Source organism: Stegodyphus dumicola, chromosome 9, assembly GCF_044657685.1.
Source record: "Stegodyphus dumicola isolate Sdum_Otavi_A_Nest chromosome 9, ASM4465768v1".
Taxonomy (NCBI): Eukaryota; Metazoa; Arthropoda; class Arachnida; order Araneae; family Eresidae; genus Stegodyphus; species Stegodyphus dumicola.
In genome coordinates, this window is record NC_140776.1 from 55,300,584 (window position 1) to 55,321,677 (window position 21,094).

Sequence of the window (21,094 nt, forward strand, 5' to 3'; positions counted from 1 at the left end):
TTGATTAGTTTTAAGTAGTTAATTTATATATATAAAGAAGAAAATCTGTGTGCTTGTTTGTCCACTAATAATTCCCGTCACTACAGTCACCAAACTTCTACAATTCTCTTCTGGGTCCTGGAAAAAGTTGACGTTCCCTTTAAAAAAATAATAAAAAAAAAGGTAGCTAAAATCATTAATATTAAATAAAAACGCTTAAAATACTAATTTTCGTCCTCATTTTCCCCAGACGCAACCGTCTCGCACGCTGGAGATTTAAAAAAAAAAATAAAAAAAAAAAAAACTGCTTTATTTCGAGAAGTGTTGCCACTGCTCGCTTTCAAATCGCAGAGTTTGTTGATAAAAAATTACTAAGTTTTACAATGAAATAAAAGAAGGATTGCCAAACATTAAACATTACATTATTCCTGATTCCAAAAATTTGTGGGAAGCCATTTCGACCATTCTCATCTTTGTACAACTTTAATCAGCCGAAATATTAATTAAAAACTTTGAAAACACTAATTTTCGCACTCATTTTTCCGAGTGGGAAAATTACTTATACTTTACGTATTTACGTGGCACTTTACGTATTTCCTTTTATTTCAAAATGTTTATAATGATATTCTGTATACATTCTTTTTTACCACAAAAATGTTTGAGATTAAATATTTTTAAGAATTCCTTTAATTCTTATTACAACCATTTTCATGAAATTCATCTCCAATTATTTATTTATTTGTTGACTACTATAACTTTCACAGTTATTTCTTAAACCGGATCAATCACATTATACTTGTATTTACTCATATTTTGATACCAAAAAACTTAAAATTTTTTGTAAATCTTTATTTAAATGCGATAGAAATCCGGAGGATTTTTATACAGTTTTGCTCTTCAAACACCTGAAGAGGCATGATCATTAAAATATTTCCTAGATTAAATGAAGGAACTAAAAATTGAGTGAAAGGGCGAAATTCGGAGTCAATAAAATGCATTAATTCCAGACAACAGAAGTAAACGTATTAGCTCAAGAAGTTTCTGTTTAATGTAATTAACTGATATACTTTTACTAAATGGTTTCGTTTTTCACTAATGGCAATCACAAATGAAAACGAATTCAACGGAGATGTAAATCAGTCTAATGCTGATATATATTACATAACGTCGTACATCTTCGTTTTAAAGGCTATTTTAAAACCTATCACAAAATATATCACATGTGTACAAAAATGGTAATAAAATATCCTAGTAATTATAAATTAAGAAGAAAGGAAGGATTACGATCATTAATAATAAAATAAACCAGATTTAACGCTTAAAGTGATGTAAAATATTCGACAATTTAAAATCTAACATATTCAGCAACAAATACTGGAAGGTTTGGAGTTCTTTTGGCCTTTTTCATTTTTACTAACACAAAACGGAAACACATTCATGTGCTAAAAATTCTATAACATAAAACCATATGTAAACAGGCTGAAAATAGAGCTTTTCAGTTCTTCAATTAATTCATTTAAAGTTTATTACGAATTTTGCCATCAAACAAACATGATCCGATCCAAGATAAGCATTGGGCAATCCTCCAAGTCCTTCTAATTCTTCTGATTGCATTAATGAGTAAAAGGCCAACAATTTCAATCGATCTTCGGTAAAATTTCTAGGTCCTAGTTTCTCTTTCACGTGGTAAAATATGTGATCAACTGTACTAAAATCATGCCCTGTCATGGAGGTAACTGGGATGTTTTTTTGCTCTTCACGATATTTATATGCGGGCACGAAATTAAAACCGTGCCGAACAATACGTTCAAGGTCTTCCGGATTAGAGTTAGAGGCATCTGCTGGAGGTAAAGATCTTTGAGGAGTGCCCTCGCGAGATGCTTGTCTAGAAGAACCAGAGGATTTATTAGAGTCTAAACTCATGGGGGACGAATGCCGACTGTGACTATTAGAAGATTTATGAGCTTGCTGGATTTGAGATGCTATTTGATTTACCAAATGCGCATTCCCCAGAGCTCCTAAAGCGGACAACCACCGAGGGTCCTTATATGCACCTACTGCTTCTAACCATTCGGCACTAACACTAACTGCATTCCTACCTGACTCTTTGGTATAAGATGGAGTATTGTTCGAGTTCTGTCTACCTGATCCACTAGCACTCGCCTCTGGTGATAAAAGCTTTGTTTCCTTGGGCTTTGCGAGTAAATTACACTCATCTCCTCCAGGCGGTACTATAGCTTCAAAACGTCCAGTTTCACTAATACCAAGTTCATGTAAAGATAAGCTTTCGCTATTTACATACTGTCCTTTATTTTTTCCTTCGGCTTGCCCCGACATGTCACCCGACTTCATATCTATTAAATGTAAACATCCATTTTCAACGAATTGATACAAAGGGGAACGAGGTTCAAAATTGAAATCCCCACAAAGTATGACAGGGTGATAAAGACGACCCTGTTCCGTTACTTTCCTTAAAGCCATTTTTTCCAACTCTGCGAGAAAAAGACGCAATTGGCAAAGTTTGATGTCACCTCTTCTAGGATTGAATAAGAGATGAGTAGTGGCTATATGTAATTGTACCTTCTTTTTACTCGCTGGATGAATAGGTTTAAGAACAGCAATCAAACCTATGTTATCTCGATCCAAGAATTTGCATTCTTTCGCTCGAAATTCGACATCTCGATGCCTCAGCAGGTTGAATTTCGATCGTCTCCAAAGAATTGCACAACCATCACTCTTCGAACCAGTCCTCCTTTTGAAAAGAGACTCGAATCCATTGGAATCGAAGACTTTTTTGATTCGTTTATCGTAAAGCGCTTCTTCCACTTCCTGTAGACAAATCACGTCACTCTGGCTTTTGAGTATTTCAGGCATAATCTTTGAAATCCTATATTCTTCATCTAAGAACGAAGGATTGCAATACTTATACAAATAGCGGTGATTTTCGACAGCATTTTGACTAAGTATATTATAAGTCATAACGGTGAAATCAAAACCCCATCTTCGCTGTTTTTTGCCTAATTTAGTGAACTTCCAATGTCGGCTGTTAGCCACTTTTCTTCTGATCATTTCCTCCACGCTTACTGCACCTTGACGAGCCATAAGGTTTCATCTGTCACTGAAACATATAAAAAAGAAACCATTTAAAAGTAAGTACATTAATTATATAGATAAATAAACTTTATTTTTAGGTCTATATTTATACTCATTTATTTTTCAAATTTACTGTAAGGTAGGCTGTAATTACTCACAAAATCAGAATTTAGAAGTTTGATTCAATGACGTTTCGGAACTAATTTGATTATTTCTGCTACTTTTACACAATTTCAAAATATACATTCAAATGTATCCAAGTCCTGCTTTATAAAAATTCACTATACGATGATTTAAATTAACAATGGTCTATAAATCAAAGTACGCTAAAAACATATGTTAAAAAACAAAAAATTTTTTTGGGAAAAAAAAAAAAAAAAGGGTAAATTTATTCAGCAAAAATGCATGATTAACTCCTACCCATAGTACATATGAACAGTTTAACTCATACCCATAGTACATATGAACAGTTACACTTAGACCATTGATGCAGCAACTTTTGCATTAAATTTATCCTTGGGTTAGACAATTTTCTTTTATAAACCTCCGCTTTTGCAGCCGAGAAATTAGGGTATTATCGTTAGTTTTAAGATTTTGTGCAGATCCATCAAGAAAAGTTCCGATGCTTAGATACGAACTAGATATGAATATTAAAAATTAATGGCAGTCTTTTAATAATTCAGCATTTTTGCATGTAACTAACCATATTTGGATTGTGAAATCACGGAAGATGACTGTTCAAGAATCTGCATTTATTGAGCGATGTATGTGACTTAACAGCCCTAAGCGAATTTTTGCCATTCTATGAGGTATTTTGTCAATGAGCTGTTATTGATGTTCACAGTATTCTAGAAGAAAACCTCTGAAATTGGACACACGTAGTTCTTTATGGAATATCACATGATTTCTTTTAATTTCATATCGTTTATATGCTACATATTTCTGAAAACACTCATTTGATACTTGCAACGGCCCCTTATCGCTTTTTAGTCTGGATTGCTTGTCGTATACGTTTGCGTCAAATTATATTTAATATGATTATACTTAACGATTCTCAGAAAGAATCTAACTTCAGCGGAACCTGTACATCCACGTAAGCATATTAGTTATCGCTGGGCCTTGCTAACGACAGTCTGAACATATTTAATTATTTACACAGACAGGATCTTCGAGTCATGTACACATTTTTGTTTACATAACGTTGGCTATGGCCAGAAATTAATTCCTGTAATTAAAACTACTGCAGCCCTATGAAAAGACGTCAGAGAAGACAGGAGAGTTAATATATTAAACAATAATTAAATTTAATAAAATAAAAAAGATAATAAAAAATAACAAACTTAAAGTACTGAAGGCGTTTCCGGCTGAATTATAAGTCCTAATCATAGCAACCAGAAAGCGAAGCTTAATGACTATTAGAGAGTAAATTCAAAGTAATAACATTAGCAGCATTCGCGGAATGAAAAAGTGATCCAGAAAAACAGAATTAAAGGTTAAATGCATATTATATTCAATAGTTTGGAGACCTGAGCAAAAATAAACTTACAGAGCTTTTGCACACGCATACAAACCCAATTATTAACAGACAGCTGCAAAAATATGATTCTTTTTTAAGCGATAAGAAAGAAATTTTATACAAAGTTTTACATATACTTATTTACATAATTCATACACAGACAGATATACAGATTACGTCAATACTTCAATACTACAAAAAAGGCATCTAAAGCATTACCGCCTTAACAGTAACTACAGAGCAAATTCAACAGCAAGAATACGTACATCCAGCAAATTGTTTTGCACTGATTCATCAATCAGCGTCAAAAGGACACCCTTTTTTTTTAATAAAAAATAAACAGTAAAAATCGCGAAATCTTTATGTATATGCAGATCAATGAGTTCTCTATTCCTAGGTGGCTTCTTCGCGGTATACTCAGGGTCATCTGCCCACGGTTTCAAAGGTTATAAGTTCAGGGCCCTTACCTGACAAGATAAACACACACTTTGCAACAAAACATGAAAGTAACGGTTAGTTTTGCTTTTAGGGCATCATTAACAAACATGTGATCTTTCATACAGATATAACTGACTGTCAAAGTTCTGACTGATCAGCCTGAAATGTCGCATTCGAAAACATCGAAGAAGCAAATGCATAAAATACTGCATCGAATATGAAACCTGGCATATATAATAATAATAATAATTATTATTTATAATGAGAAATCTTTCCATATACCATCTCCAAGGAACACAAATTTAATTTAAAACCAGGAAAGAAAAAAAAAATTTTAGAATGTAAATAGCATTTTAAATAGTAATATAACTTCTTGTTAATAAATCGGCTAACAAAAGTCTTTAATCGCAAAAATCCAAAACCAAAAGTAAATTTTAAATATTGAATAAGCAGCTATTGTCATTGATCGCAGATTAATCGACTTATCATGAGGATAAACCAATCTACCATCAATTAACAACTAAAGTAAGATAGTGTTTCATCTTACTTCCAAGTAAGCATCAAATTATTTGCTAGATTCAAACTATAAGTCACAACTAATCCAAATCCAAATAAAGAACATTAGTCAATTTAAGCCATAAAGAATCTTGTAAAATCAATAATCATAAGAATCTTGATGAGAAACTTTAAGGTTATTTGCTATTTTGCTTTTCGTGTTCCTTCAGACCTTTGAGCAGCACATTGGTTTTAGCTTCTGAAACGCCAATTTTCAAATTACCTGCTACTCGTTAACAACAGTTTAGGAGAAGATCACAGAAATATTCGGTTTATTGATATACATGAAAAAAATTAACTGAAATAAAATGCGCTTATTGCGATCAATTTTAAGAAGATGAAAATTCATTTCATATATATAGATAGAAAGAGACTTTTTGGCAGATCTGTTGATTTAGTGTTTTTATATTAATTAGCGCAAGATATTCAAGGCAAAGCTTCATTAAATGCATTGCTCAAAATGAAAAATCCGAGGCAATTAATGATAAAAAAAAGGAAAATAAGGACTGTTTCTGACCAAAAATAATCGCTGTTTCGTATTCTTTCTTACATGCTTAGAAGAACCATTTAGAAACAATTTCGACTTTCTGACTCCTAGTTATTGCTTCTTAATAAAACAAGCCCAACAATCAGCAATTTCAAAAACAGCAAACAGAAAGGAAAGAACTAAAAAGTATCATATATGAATAGTATCTATACCTCTTTCTCCATTTAGAAGCGTTAATCACTTTCGGAAGCACTTCTGAAGGTAAACCAGCCAGTTTTAGAGTTGGACGCAGTACTATATCAGACTTAGCAGGCACGCGTCTGCAGAGCTGCTGATTGATAACACAATCTGGGTAGCTGATAAAAAGAGAAAGAGTATGTAAGCCATGTATAATTGAATGATAAAGTTTTGATTCTCTTTAGTGACATGAAATGGTCGGGTATTAAAGGGGAAAAAAAAATTGAGGCTTATTCATTAAATAATTAATTTGCTGCAAGATTTTAAAAGCCTCTTACTAGATTTACCACATATTTTGATTGTAATTAAAAAACAAATTTTTTCAGCAAATTACCTTGAAAACAGAAACAGAATGTCTAGCACACAAATAATGCATATGATGATCTAATCAACAGCAAACAAAATTAGAGGTAATTTCTAAAGTGTTCAATAGAAAGTAGCCTTTTAAACTAAAATTCACACACACACACACACACACACACAAAAAAAAAAAAAAAAAAAAAAAAAAAAAAAAAAAAAAAATTAGGCTTTATATTACGCCGAGAGGGGCGTTTTTTAACGTTTTGTGTGCTACCTTTACTTATTAAATATCATGTTTTTCGCCCTTAAATCATAAAATTCAATTCAACATCAATATCACAAAATATTTGACAGAGCATATCTTTAGAATTTCCGATATACAGTCTCGCGTGCTGAGGATAAAAATGTTCCTCCCCCCGCCGTACAGTGTTGTCATTGCTCGCTTTGAAATCGCTGAGCTTGTTAACCCTTTCGGGCACGCTACCTTTTAAAGTCGGAGTTTTGATTAAAAAAAAAAAAAAAAAAAAAAAAAAAAAGTAGGCAGTTTGTTTAGGCCTAGAGAAGTACACTAAAATTTTGCGAAGATAGCACTTATCGTTTTAATTCTGTGGGTGTGCCTAAAGTAACACTCTGATTGAATAGAGCTTCGAAAAAAGTGCTCAAACGAGCATTGTTGTCAATGAATGAACCGATGAGATGCGGAGAAACAAAGAATGCAGACTCTCAGTTGCCCTAGATTATCGGTGAGCCCGTTCTGTGCACATCCAGGATTCGCCGTTTCATTTTAGGCAAGATTTCAAGGTAAAAAATTTAAAACTAATATAGAATAAGAAGATTAGCATACAGCCAAAAAAATAACATAGAAATTTCTTTTCAAACAATTCCTTTTATACCCTAAAAAAATCAGGAAGATTTCTTTGAAAAATGAGGGTCTTAAAAAACTAAACATGGCTAAAATATATGGACTGGTTTGTGTTGAGCTGCCATCTAACTATAAATAAAGAAGGTTCAGAGTAACCTATAAATCCTTTTCCATTCAATTTTTCTGTGCGTACAGAACGAAATTTTTAGGTGTGTCCAGACCGGACACACTGTGCCGCAAAGGGTTAATCAACAATTCTTTAATGTTTGACAAAATACGAGGGCTGTAAATTAACTAATGGAACATAGGTATAAATCAATTTTTAATGAACCTACAAGTACAATTGCATTAAATTCCTTCTAAATAATCACCAGCAAAGCTTTTGCCAAATGTCGAGAAGCCGTTGTAGACCATTGGCAAGGTGTTGATTTTTGGGTGGCGTCTTGAATGCGGTCAAGAGGCGGACTTTGACGTTAATTGCGAAGGGAAAAATAAGCAGGTGCGTTAGGGATCATAAGGGGAGATATATTGTAAAAGAAAAGTGATTTTAGGTCTCATTCAGTATTCTACAGCGTTCTCTATTCTTCACTGTAAGTCAGTAATGTATACAAGAATGTACATGGTACTAGAATGGAAACAAATTATATAGGATGCGAAAAGTTTTGAAGTTAAAATTCCATTTAATTTATATTAATTATTTATTTACTATATCAATTTATTACCAATTATAATGTATTAGAATATTTGAATATGAATTAGCTGAATATTTAAGAAAATATTATGACTGCGAGAATATAAAAAAAAAAAAACATTTTTTGAATATTTGCTTTTTTATAGAATGCAGATGAAATTCATTTTTACTCAATGAAAATCAAAATTTAGTAGCTAATTAATCTGTCCTCTATCGAGCACCTTAGTTCAGTGATCTCTATTAATGTGCCTTTTTTAAAATTTAAATGCTTCAAGAATAATTAGAAAAGGACTTAATTCTCTTCTTAAATTCTTCACTAAAAAAACTGCATTTTCAGCTATAATCAGGTAAAATAATTCTTTAAATATAATTCAAAGCATAAAAAATAAGGTACATAAACGGCTTGGAAATGGAACTAGCATTGAGATTCTCTTTAAGAAATATGGTGAAGCTTACAAAAAGTCTACGAAGCGAAGTAATACTGTAGAATATTTTCTAACTCTTTATGATTAAATTGCACTCAATTATACTTTATAAACGACATGTAAATATGATTTAATGTATATGTGTGGGTGGCTCACTAGCGGCTGAGCGGTAAAGTCGTTGAACCCTGGTAGGCCGATTCGGGGTTCGAATCACGGTGAACGGGATGGCTGCATTGGCGTTTTCGTGGTTTTCCCCATGTGTAACGTGCTTACGCGTCAGTTTTTGCTTAGAAAGTTCTCCACGAGGCATCCTTACCCTTAGGAAAACAGCCGTCGATTGCTTTGCTGTAATAAAAAAAACCAGACCAAACAATAGATATATAAATATGTAGCTTAACAAACTGCTATATTTTATATATACTTCTAAAATAGTATACAAATATATATGATTATTAAAAGGAAGGAAAGTCGGATCTTAATTAATTGTATATAATTTAATCCCTATGAAAGTCCTAACAATTCTTTCTCACTTAGAGTCGTAACCCAAAAGGAGAACAAATAAAATTAAACTTCAGATACGTATATTCCGTTTATATACACTTATACATAGATATATATAATTTAAGGATTCTATATTAACTACTACATATAAAACCCAAAAGTGCATCAATAATGTATTTTTCAACTTCATTATGAAGAATTTTCTGCAGTCCAGCTTGTGTTATTTTATTCGTAAGTCTGAAATAAAAACAATTATTGCTTATATGTCATTAGAAAATTAACTAAAAGGCGATCACAATGTAATTGAAAAACAGTCCTTAGACGTGAAAAAGTTGAAAGCCATTTGGGTTATGACTGTTTTCTCAGATACTCAGTACTTCGCATACATGTAACATAGTATTCGAAATGAAAGACTGAATATTTACAACAAATTCATTGATGTAATAAATATCTGTCTTTCTACTCCTATGGCTTTAAAAAAAAGATGTTGTTTGCCTTACAGTTTATCGTTCAATAATAAATTTTCATTGTACAAAATTGCCTTCATTCGAAGAATTCAATTTGTATTTTCCTGTGTATAAAACTGAATGTAGAGAAGTTAGATGTTTAAACGACCCCCCACATTTTCTCAGGATCTCGAGCAAGATTATCCCTCCTTTTCAGCTCCCCCCGTGAAAAAAAGGGGTTGCAAATTTACAATTTGACCGCACACAGGCTGATTTCGATTGTTGATGTGAGCGCCCTACTGCGTAGAGTACAGATGAAACGTCATGAAATTAGTGACCTCGGAGGGGTTCCTTCAACTTCGGAAACAGATCGAAGTCAGGACTCATGTCGGGTGAGTAGGGAGGGTGTTCCAGGATTTCCCACTACCACCGTCGCAAAAGGAGAGTGACATTGTTTGCGACATGGCAACGAGCGTTGTCATGCAATAGGATAGGGAGATTGGAGTGCAATAAACGTGCACGTTTGCGCCGCATAGCCGGACGCAGATGGTGCTGTAGAAATCGGCAATAGTAATTTGCGTTAGCAGTCTGCCCTTCAGGTACAGCATGTGTAAGAATCACACCGTCCCAGTCGTATGCCATAATCAGCATAACCTTCACACGACTGGGTTCCTGTCGAAATTTCTGTGGACGTGGCGAACCTTGGTGACGCCATTCATTTGATTGACGATTTAATTCAGGCTCACAGGCTGGTGCCATGTCGCATCAATGGCGACAATAAGCTGCAGAAATGCGACTCCTTCATTGCGGTATCTCTCCAAGTGGGTGCCAGCCAGTGCATACCGGTGCCATTTCTGTACTTCGGTTAGTCGATGGGGAACCCAGCGGGAAGCAATTTTCCTCATGTTGAGAGATTTCTTCATTATGCGCCACACCGTTTGATGACTCAGACCAACCTCTAAGGATAATTCTCAGACAGTCCATCGGCGGTCTATGGTAAGGAGACCGCTCAGGATGTCAATCTGCTCTTGAGGAATGGAGGGCCGACCTGTGGGTTGGAAATCCGCAGTCTCACTTCGACCCGAACGAAATGCTTGAACCCATCGTGCTACTGTCCTATACGGTAAAGCATTTGTGCCACAGGCTTCCACTAATCCTCGATAGCATTCTGTTGCACTTTTGCCACGGGCAACCTCGATTTTAAGCCACGACCGCTGATCAGCTTTTGAAAACATGCTTTAGAGCGATGGAAACGAAACTCCTCACTTTAACACCATTTGCTACCCTTCCAAGCAGATCGACTGTTTTTTGCACTCTACACATCGACAATAGCGCCACCTCACCGTTCCCATATCCTATTTGCGTATGCCTGCCCTTGTGCGAGTTTCAGGTTTAAGTTGCCACTATTTAATTTGCAACCCCGTATGAAATAGATAATAAAACAAATTCCAAATTTGGGCTTCCAGATACCCATATTCGTATGGACTACGTTATTCAGAATCTGATACCTTTGTTTTTTTCACCTTCTAGGTACCTTTGTTTTTTTCACAGTGCGAGAAACACACCTACATTCATGCAGATTCTTCATTATTTAATTTCTCTAAATACAATGCAGGGCTCTAATATTTGGTGGCAACAATTTGAAAAGTGAACCGACGCAAAATGCCATAACGGAATTAATAGCCCTTCTGGGCAAATTGCTCCTTTGGGCTAAAAAAATAAATAAAAAGTAAAAATTATTGAAACCGAAGCCTTCTACAGTTTTAAATATATTATCTTAATGACTTATTTATATTTAAAAAGGAAAACATTAACTTGACAAACGAGAAATCAGAGAACAACTTGACCAGATGTGAAAATGAAAATTTTAATATATTACTCTCACTTGAAATTTATTAAGAATTTAATTCCAATATACAGCTGACTATCGACTGTCTAAAAACGTTTAAGTAATGACAAAAAAATTACTATCATAACAGATGATTTCTTACTTTTTAAGAATTATTTTTATCCAAAATATACGTAATTTAATTAACCATAAACTAGAATATATAAACATGGTTAAATCATCTATTAAAATAAATTAAATATATAGGCATTAATTTTCTGTTTTCCATTGATTCCTACCTAAATACAACAGCAATAGAAATAAAAACATTTTTTTTTCCCTTTTCCTTTTTTTCCTTTGTATGAATGCTGATTAAAATTACATCACCAAATGGAATTATTCTCTATTTAAAAATACAGGCGAACTGTTTCATTAACTGTTAACTATTTAAAAATACAAGTGTATTTTTTCAGTTAATTATAACATGGGTTATTCATATTTCCTGTATTTATTTCAAGATTCGCGAAAAGCTGCTCCGGATTTTCCTGTCGGATTTATCGTGATTTTGGGTTAACCCCGTGGAAGTGTTTCCGCTTTTATCCCGATTGATCGGGAATCTACTTTACATTTCTATTAAATATAACAATTTTCCCATTATTTATAAATATATCATAAAAGCATCTAAAAGAAAAAATTCTTAATAAAATATGAGAAAAAATTTGTTTATGTTTATCTAAATTCTTCAATATTTAATATAATATTTTTAGAACTGCTGATATAATATACTCTACTGCCACAACACATAATAATTAATAATATTAAATAATGTTTATCACACATTTTAATTCAGACTCCAAAGTATAAGCAATGGTAGGAGAAAAGCAACAATAGTAAGCTGGAGTTACTAATTTCTCATAGCTCTAAAACCAGATCTAGTAATATAAACTCACTATTAAATCAGTAAAATAATCTTATGGTTTTTCAATATAGTGTTTTCTATCGTTCCATTAAATATTATAGTTTCTTGAATTTAATTTTTAATATGTTTCATCTTGCTCTTTATCATTAGAAAATATTTATTGGTTTTATTAAGAGTTTCTTTATTGGCGATAGAAATGCAGTTTAAAGGTCTAAATACGAAACCCTAATCGCTTTGTAGTTTGTTCCGTAATTGCTTTGTACGAATTTTCGTATTTCCTATCAGAATGCAAATTAGTAGTTGTGTTCTTCAGTCGAGGGTTTGAATGCTTTTAAGAGTTCCGGAAGCCTCGCTTTGCAGTTACATATTATCGCCAGCTCTGACAAAGTTATCCCGGCTTTAGCATCTTGCTAGCTGACATTTAAAATACGCGCCATTAATTATCCTGAGCCAGCTAAGTAATCTATTATTTTCATATTACGTTCCTACACATCTTATGTTAATTTAAATATCCCCAAACAGCGGAGGTGAGTTGTCGCACAAGAAGTGCCTTTCGTTAATTTAAGAGTTAATTAAACGGTCATTTTAACCTTCTTAAGATTTGGTCATTTGTTTCAGATTAAAGTGATAACTCGTTTCAAATCTAGTAGGGTCTGCAAGACATTCACTGACAAAAGTCTCTAGTCATAGCGGAACACTATAGTAATGTTTTTGAAAGTTCTTCCTTCTGCATCACTTGTCTTAAATTCAGATAGTACATTTGAACGCATGTAAAGTAATATTTAGGTCATCTTCCTTGCATTTATTCGTTTTAAGCGCACACACACCGCGTGTGTGTATGGTATATGTAATAAAAAAAGGCGATAAGAACTGATAATCAGTTTCAGTGCTGAGTAATTTTTAACGAAACATGAAATTATGACCGTTTTAGTTCTCCATTCTGCAATACAAAGAGCACGTAAACTGATAAGCTGGTACAACACAATGCGCGCAACTGACAAGAGGAACCCTTAACGCTAAATTTTAGAGCTTTTAAAGTGGCGTTTTTATGCCTTAAAAAATCGCATTGTAAGGAAATAAGGCATCCATCACAAGCGTGCTCCTGTTGCATAGGGGTTGAAATAGTCATCTGGCAACTGGAAGTTCTGTGATTCGATACCAGACAATGGGGTAGAGTTGATCCTTCCGGCTCCGGAAATATACTACTTTTTCAATATGTTAAAGATACATACAACTATGATTGTACCTGTAAAATTCTATTAGTAAAAGAAAAAAGAAATACTTCTAAATCATATTGCCTCTCAGTAAACGTAAACATTAAAATGGTATATATCAACGGTACATCAGCTCTCTTTTCATGAATGGATTACTCATTTGTGCCTACTTACAATACCATGCATGAGGGTCTGCTATCCGTGCTATTGGATCTCTGTCCTCGCGCTAGAAATGAAACTGGTGTATCTTTAACCACGTATATTTAGCCGACTGGGTCTCGTCCTCCGTCTACACCCGCCCTTAAATGTGCGTTTGGGGAGCAGGGATATAAACTATTAAAGCATTCTGTCTATATATGCTTTTGTAATCTAGTAATTAACACCCTATCTAGCAAATGGATCCATGATTTAATTTCCTGCATAATATAACTGAATTTTGACGTGTCTCGCTCCGAAGAACTTAAGCACTTTGTACAACTTAGTAGGGCATTTTTACATTGCATTTTACATTTTTACATTATGAATTAGTAGGGCATTTTTACATTGCAACATCATTAATATTTTAGTTTCAAAATTTAATAAAGAACATCATTAGACAGAGGACTATCGTTTAGCTGCCATGTAAGCTGGCATGTTAGCGGCTTTATATAATTAGCATAGGCGAACCATTAAATTCAGAAAAGAAGCTATGAGAAAATTATATATCATTTTAGGACAGGAAGACACATACCATATGGGGAGGGGGAAAAAATAACAAATATTACAAATTAAAATTTAACTTTACAAGTATTTATATAAAAGCAAATATGGATACAAAGCCCGATTCCGGGCATTTTCATTCTAATTTTTATTTTGTAATTTTAGATACTGATATTTATGTTCCAAAGCATTTCAGATACGGAAATTTTTTTAATACTTGCTTAACTTGATTTACGTAATTTATCATTCGAATTAATTATTTTAGATACATTGCGGTGCACGTATGACTTTCCTGAGTTCAAACTTTAGCCCAGATATTCAACTCTACACAATACAGCTGCTTTTCTCATTATACGGATTTAATGCAAGACAAATTTTCGGAAGGGGTTGAACTCGCAAACCGAATCTTGGGCGGGTTCGTAATCAACTAGTGGGTGGATAATCGAGGAAAATGAAAATGCATTTGGTTGATACACATTCCTCACCTTCCCCATCCGAGAGGAGTGGCATACATTACCCATTTCTACGAAAAGCTCCACCAAATCCATGTAAAGAATTCAAAATTATATTCGACACAAATTATTGTAGATGTGCTGATACACAGACTTATACTACACTGAACTCGAAAGTTGTCCCGAATTATCTTATTACTAAGATAGAGAGAAACTTTTTATTCATTCTAAAACGCTTTTCTGTGTATAGCTGTAGAATTTTCAAGGCCAAAGACGCGCCTTTAAAGCAGAGATTGAACCACCAGATGATTCCTTTAAAGCAGAGATTTAGGTTGTTGCACAGATATGCAAAGAAGATACTTAAGTCAAAACACAGGCAGTGTAATACGAAAATGATGCTAATAATTAAAGCTAAAGATTTTGTTTTAATAATCGTGCCCATTATATCTACTCTTTCTCCGCCTCAGAAAGACAAACCCACGAAATATTCGGCTGCAGCGAAGAGAAGAATTTATGTTACTAATGATATAATCATATTTAATAAAATTGTTGACAGGTCGTAAACCATTTGCTGATTATATACATAAATTTAGATTTAGAAACTCAACTATACGTCAATGTCTCTAAACTTTTGATCCAAATTATTAGCTTTGAATTAAAAAAAAAAGTGCGGATGCATGATGGAAAAATATTTTAAAGTATATACACATTAAACGAAAAAAATAAAGTGCTTTCGAAATAGTCTCAAATCTATTAACTATAGTAATCATTTTTATTTATAAAACATATATTTTGATTCACTCTTGTTCCACTGTTCTATTTTTAATTATCATTATATTGGCTTTTTTTATCATTGATGTTTGGAATACTTTTTGTGCGTTAGTTCGTGAATGTAATCAGTCTGTACTGCATTTTACATTCGAAATGCATGCCGTATAATGAATATTCTTCACATTGTGTAATATGTGTAAATACGGAGTACTAAGAGTAACATAATATAGTACCAGGAAATATTTCGAATGCATATTAAATTTACGTACTGAATTTTGAAGAAATAAATGCTATCAGTTGATATTAACCGCCCAGACGGATATTTTTCTCCCATCATACATAGAAACATAGGTGCATGTTTTATAATAGTTCAGTTGTTCTTCCAATGGCAGAGATTTTTTTTTTTTAATTTAGAGGAAGAGTAGATGTTTATTTTTAATTTAAGATAAACTGTCTGTTCTGATCAGACTGATATAGCACAAAAAAGAATTTATTAATTACTGGTTGTAACCATTTACTGGCTCGTAAGGAGAACAAGCAATCTCCTTCATTTAGAGCTGAAAGTTTCAAAGAATTACTCTTTGGGAACACAACAGTATTCAGCGGCTGGACATTTGCTAAAGGAATTTATTTACCTTTCCGATAATGAGAAGAAATATTCTGAACGAAGATTAACTCCTGAATGTCACAAAACAGCAAGGAAATAAACATCTTTCCCAAACATTCTTCCTCTACAAAATCTTTCCTCCAAGTTCATCACGAATTTCTGGTGGCTTCCTACAGCTAAAAATAAACACACTGGAACCTAAAATCGAATTATTTTTACGATCGGCGGTTGGAACGCTCTCCATTTCGAGATGGAATAATTATTGACACTGCACGCTTCATTGAGAGAGTCCATTTTCTGTCTCTTTCCTGCACCGTGACGGAATTCTTCCCGGTTCCCTTTCGAGTTAAGCTGGGAAGCAGTCCAAGCAACCACCTACCAATATATCCGTTTCTCTGCTCTTTTGGTAAATGGTTACACGCTCGGCTTTCCGTCGCAGGTTGCGATTGATATGCGAGTGAGCTCGTCTCAAGGAAGTTCGGGTGCTAAGGGCGTCTAATTTCCCGCGATTTCGCTAAATATAGCCAGCAGCAAATTTAGATATTGAAGGTAAAATTCTGTTTTTCATTTAGCGAAGTTATGTAGGGAATTAGGAAGAAATGTTACCACATCCAATAAAGTTCTTTCGTAAAGAAAATACGCGGCATTTCCTAAATTTGATAATTACACGTTCTTCGAATTAAAATGAGCATAAAACAAGCTGCATGAACAAAACATATTTCCTATATAAAAATGCAGATTCTAATGTGAATCAAAATTCTACGACAAATTTTTCTATGCTCTAATAAATCACAGCTAGTTTCAGAACTAATATGTAACAACCCAATTTTTTTTTTTTAAATTTTAAGAGAAATATATGGGGGGGGGGTAAATATATAATTTTCAAAATTAATTACAAAACGTTTAATATATAAAGATAAATAATTGAAAAAACTTGTGAGATGAGGTAAATTCGAACTGCATTTCCACAAATGAATTCACCATGCCGAAAGTTCAGGCAAGAAAGATTGAGATTACTGTACAGTACTGATATATATTCTACAACACCGATATTATATTACCACAGTTCTCCCTCATATAACAGTTACTTGAGTTTTGCTTCGCCTATTCGACTGTAAAAGAATTCCAGAAGGAAGTTCGCATTCTAATAGTAAATAATTTATATCCATCTTGCTAGAGGAGAGATGGCTTCAATTAAGCAGACAATCATTTTAAACGATTAAGACCTACAGAAGTCTGTAATTTGGCAGCTGAGTTCTAAGACTAATATCCTAGTTCTATCCAGGATGATCCAGTTATCCAGTTATTCGATAGGATGAGAATGAGTCCATTGCATCATAAGAGATATCGATTACCATATTAAATGAGTAATGGTATTTTCACCCTTTGTCCGAAAGGATTATCAGTTTAATTACTGTAGAAACACCGTTATTTACCCTGCGTTTCTCTAAAAGATCACTACTCTCCATAAGCAATATTCTACATTGAAGAGAAGCATTATTTCGTATTGAAATACTTTGCCCATTTCACCGTCACATCTCACTTTTGGAAAATTTCCTTCATGAGCCAGTTTTTCGAGAAAAAGAAAAAGATTTCGAAATTTTTGAAAATCTTTAGTTAATTTTTCGAAGAAAGTTTTCTCACACGGAACTTAATTAAACTTCGTATTTTAAAAGTCAGCACAAAGAACTGTTGAACAGAATTATTAAAAATTTTACAACAATATTCCTAAGAAAATAAAATTTTGCTTAGTGAAGGAAAAATATTAGTTCCAAAATGAGCAAACTAATAATGTTTAAATATAATGGGCAATAATGCAGGAAACCAAAACACATATGCAAAAAAGAGGTTCGATATTCTCTACAAGCTGAAATCGTGAACCTTATGGTGAACAAAAGCTAACAATAACGGATAATTACTTTTTAAGGGATTTATGTTAATTAACCAGTTATTTTATGTTACGAATCTTTACTGCCACTTCTCTCTGTTCGTTTTCCTACCAGAATGCGAATTTACCTCGCTCTGGAGACTCTTTTAGTCAAAACGTGTTCCGCCTGCAAGGCCACGTTTCTAGTTGTATTCTACGATAAACTTTCCTATCTACGGGTTGCTTTATTAGCGTGACAATGCTGTCACGTTGGGGTAGGTTAAGAGCTGACTAGAGCATTTAAATACCTCTGCGTAGCCTTTGTTTAAATCTTAGTTTGCTACAAATGCTGGCTGATTTGTAAGCACTCGGAATGCCTTCTGTTCAACTTCATGAGTTCTTAATAAAACGGTCTTTTACACCCTTAGTCCGTTTTTGTTTGCTTATCTAGACATAGCGATAAATAGTTTACATCTGCTTTGGAGTCTTGACTTAGTGTGTAACCAATACAAGATTCTACATCTTACTTTTAATCCATCAAGTATGCAATGCGTCTAAAGACGTTGTTTTTAAGTCACAAAGTCTTATAATAGGTGAATGTGCTAGTAATATTTTTGGAAAATGGCGGCTAATTACTCTCATACTTCCAAAATCAGTTTGAAACAACTGATTTACTGGTACAGTCAAATACCGAAAATCCGCGTTGCCTCTCAAAATAAACATTCAGTTTATAGGTTCCGGAAACCGCAACATTGAGTACGAAATATCGAAGAAAAAATACTTACCGAATAATGACGTCATAATTACCGAATAATAATGAATCATAAAGGAAATACCAAATTATTGACATTATGATAAAAGTTTTTTCTCCTCTAATCTGCATCGAGGTAAGAAAGCAGACGATTCACTCAACTCTTTTTTCAAGTTCACGATTCACGTTGTTGTATTTTCTGAGCTTTGTTATTTCACGAGATTATTTGGTGCTGCCTTTTTTTTTATCCGGATATTTTGTGGATAAATTAAGAATATTTTAAATTTCAGCCCTTTTTAATACAGATTAGAAACGCACTCATGATTTTGCTGCTTGCAACATTGAAAAACGTAAACACGTTGTACTGACGGTAATGCAAAAAGGTGCAAATTCTGCAAAAGATGGGAGACAGGTGCTACTCCTTGGTTTATAGCAGAATCGTATGGAAATGCGATACGATTATGTATGATATACGGAAAAATAGAGAAAAGCTTTTGAAATTTTACAGCAACAATGATTCTAACACCGGAATCCGAAAGTGGAAATCTTTGCATGAGGCGAAATCGGCAAACCTCGGTGCAGTGTATATATAATACAATGAATAATATAATCAATTTATATATGTAATAATAATTTAATGCATATAATAAGTTATTGCAATAATGTTTATAATAATTTAATTAAATGTATCTAATACGCCTTTGCACTTTTAGTCTGAATATTATGATTTATCTTTTCTGTCTTGAAATACGCAAAATCCTAAAATCTATAAGAGAAATATTATAAGAGAAAAAAGATATAAGCGGTATTAGTTAGCAAACGGAAACTGTTTATAAGTTGGAAAAATGTGTCTCGACATTCAAAATGATCGATACCAAGGATATGATTATGAATCGAGTACGCGTTCGTGCTAAACACCGCAAACGCGTACTTGACATTACCCAGCTTTTATTATTCGACAAAATTTACTAGCTAAATGCATTCCTAGTTTTTGCAGCTAAATTTAAGATCATAGTTTAAATATAATACGCAAAAATGGCGTTTCTAGCGGGGTTTTGATTTCTGCTAGGATATTAAGGTGACTAATTTTAAAATGGAAACTTTCCTTTGAGAAAGTGCGCGACTTAGAGATACAATTTATGCCATTTCTTTTTTAAATGAAAAAAAAAAATACATTGAACTTATGAAATGTTCTTTTACAATCATCTACACAAATTTCAACACCTGTCAGTGACATCTGCATACCAGGATTCTGAAAATGATCAGCGACGACCACAACCCACATTTTTTAACTCATAACAGAAGAATTCATCACACAGTCTAATACACTTGGCAAAGTAGAATAACGGGGCTACACAAAACCAAGTTCATCAACCTGACATAGCATTTGATTGCGGAATTTCAAAAGACTGCGCATAATTTGGTTGGCGATCTCCAAAAATGTTCTTTCCCACTTTCATTTTTCCACCAAGGTCATTGTCATCCAGCGGTTTCTTTTCCGGTGTGTACGACCTTGCAGCCAAGTTTGGATGATAACAACATACGCCCACGATATAGATATTAGGGAATTTTCCAAAGGATAGGGACATTCTAAGAAACTTATGCATTAAACGTTACAAACCATATTTCAAACTTTCTAAAGATATGTAGTTAGTTACACGGTTAGAAAAATAGTATCATCATTTACTATGCTACATGTCATGCCCACGTTCAATGTTATAAAATGGCCTTAGGTAATCGTGAACTGATTTTTGAAGCACTTTTAGAAGCCCTGCTCGGGATTCAAACTGCGTACATTTAAGCATTTCCGCTTGATTACATAGGATTTTAGCTCGATATCTTGAAAATGGATGCAATCACTAATGCCAGTATGAAACTTCAAAAGGATATAACTACCAATAAAATTTTCTAAAGCAACAATGATATATCTTTTTCACTTTAACATGTACCCAGAATACAATGATTGGCACTTCAGATGAATTAACAGCTACGGGTGTCTACAGTTAGTCTCCGATCCAAACGTTTCCTTGCTTATTTTTATAATTTATGCCATATTTATGCGATAAGGACGAATTTGATTAAATTAACATAACAGCAGAACACATTGAAAGGCTAACCAGGAAATCTCATAGGGTTCGGTAAGGTGAAACAAGCGCAAATGCACAGCCAGACGTACTACTGGCGAATGGAAAGGGTTAAAGCACGAAAGACTACGTACGCTACACTTTTCAGTGGAAATTACTGTACACTGTATTTTGGTTTGAACAACATCGAATTGCGGTCACAGTGTAATATGCACAACAAATAGTCCACAGATAACACCTGACGTCGAATCATTGAGAACATGGAAGAAGGTCCATGCGGGAGTAGTGAAGTTGAGAATTTCGGCATCGCACGCAGCGTCGCGTCACAAGTTTGAACGGCATTCTGAACGATAAGAACACTTGTCCGAACAT

At 33.7% G+C, this 21,094-nt stretch overlaps 1 protein-coding gene across 3 annotated transcripts in view; it reads right to left on the reverse strand.

Annotated features, from left to right (window-relative positions):
- Positions 1–811: 811 nt before the first annotated feature.
- The window catches only part of LOC118186146 (RNA 2',3'-cyclic phosphatase ANGEL2-like), an 80,872-nt gene continuing 60,589 nt past the window's right edge, over positions 812–21,094 (reverse strand). For all 3 annotated transcript variants that reach the window (XM_035356188.2, XM_035356189.2, XM_035356190.2), the window contains 2 exons: positions 6,281–6,424; positions 812–3,097 (listed from right to left, as the gene is read on the reverse strand). In XM_035356188.2, the coding sequence (XP_035212079.1) occupies positions 1,492–3,081 (1,590 nt within the window). In that variant the 5' untranslated portion in view covers positions 3,082–3,097; positions 6,281–6,424 and the 3' untranslated portion in view covers positions 812–1,491. The remainder of the gene's footprint in view (positions 3,098–6,280; positions 6,425–21,094) is intronic.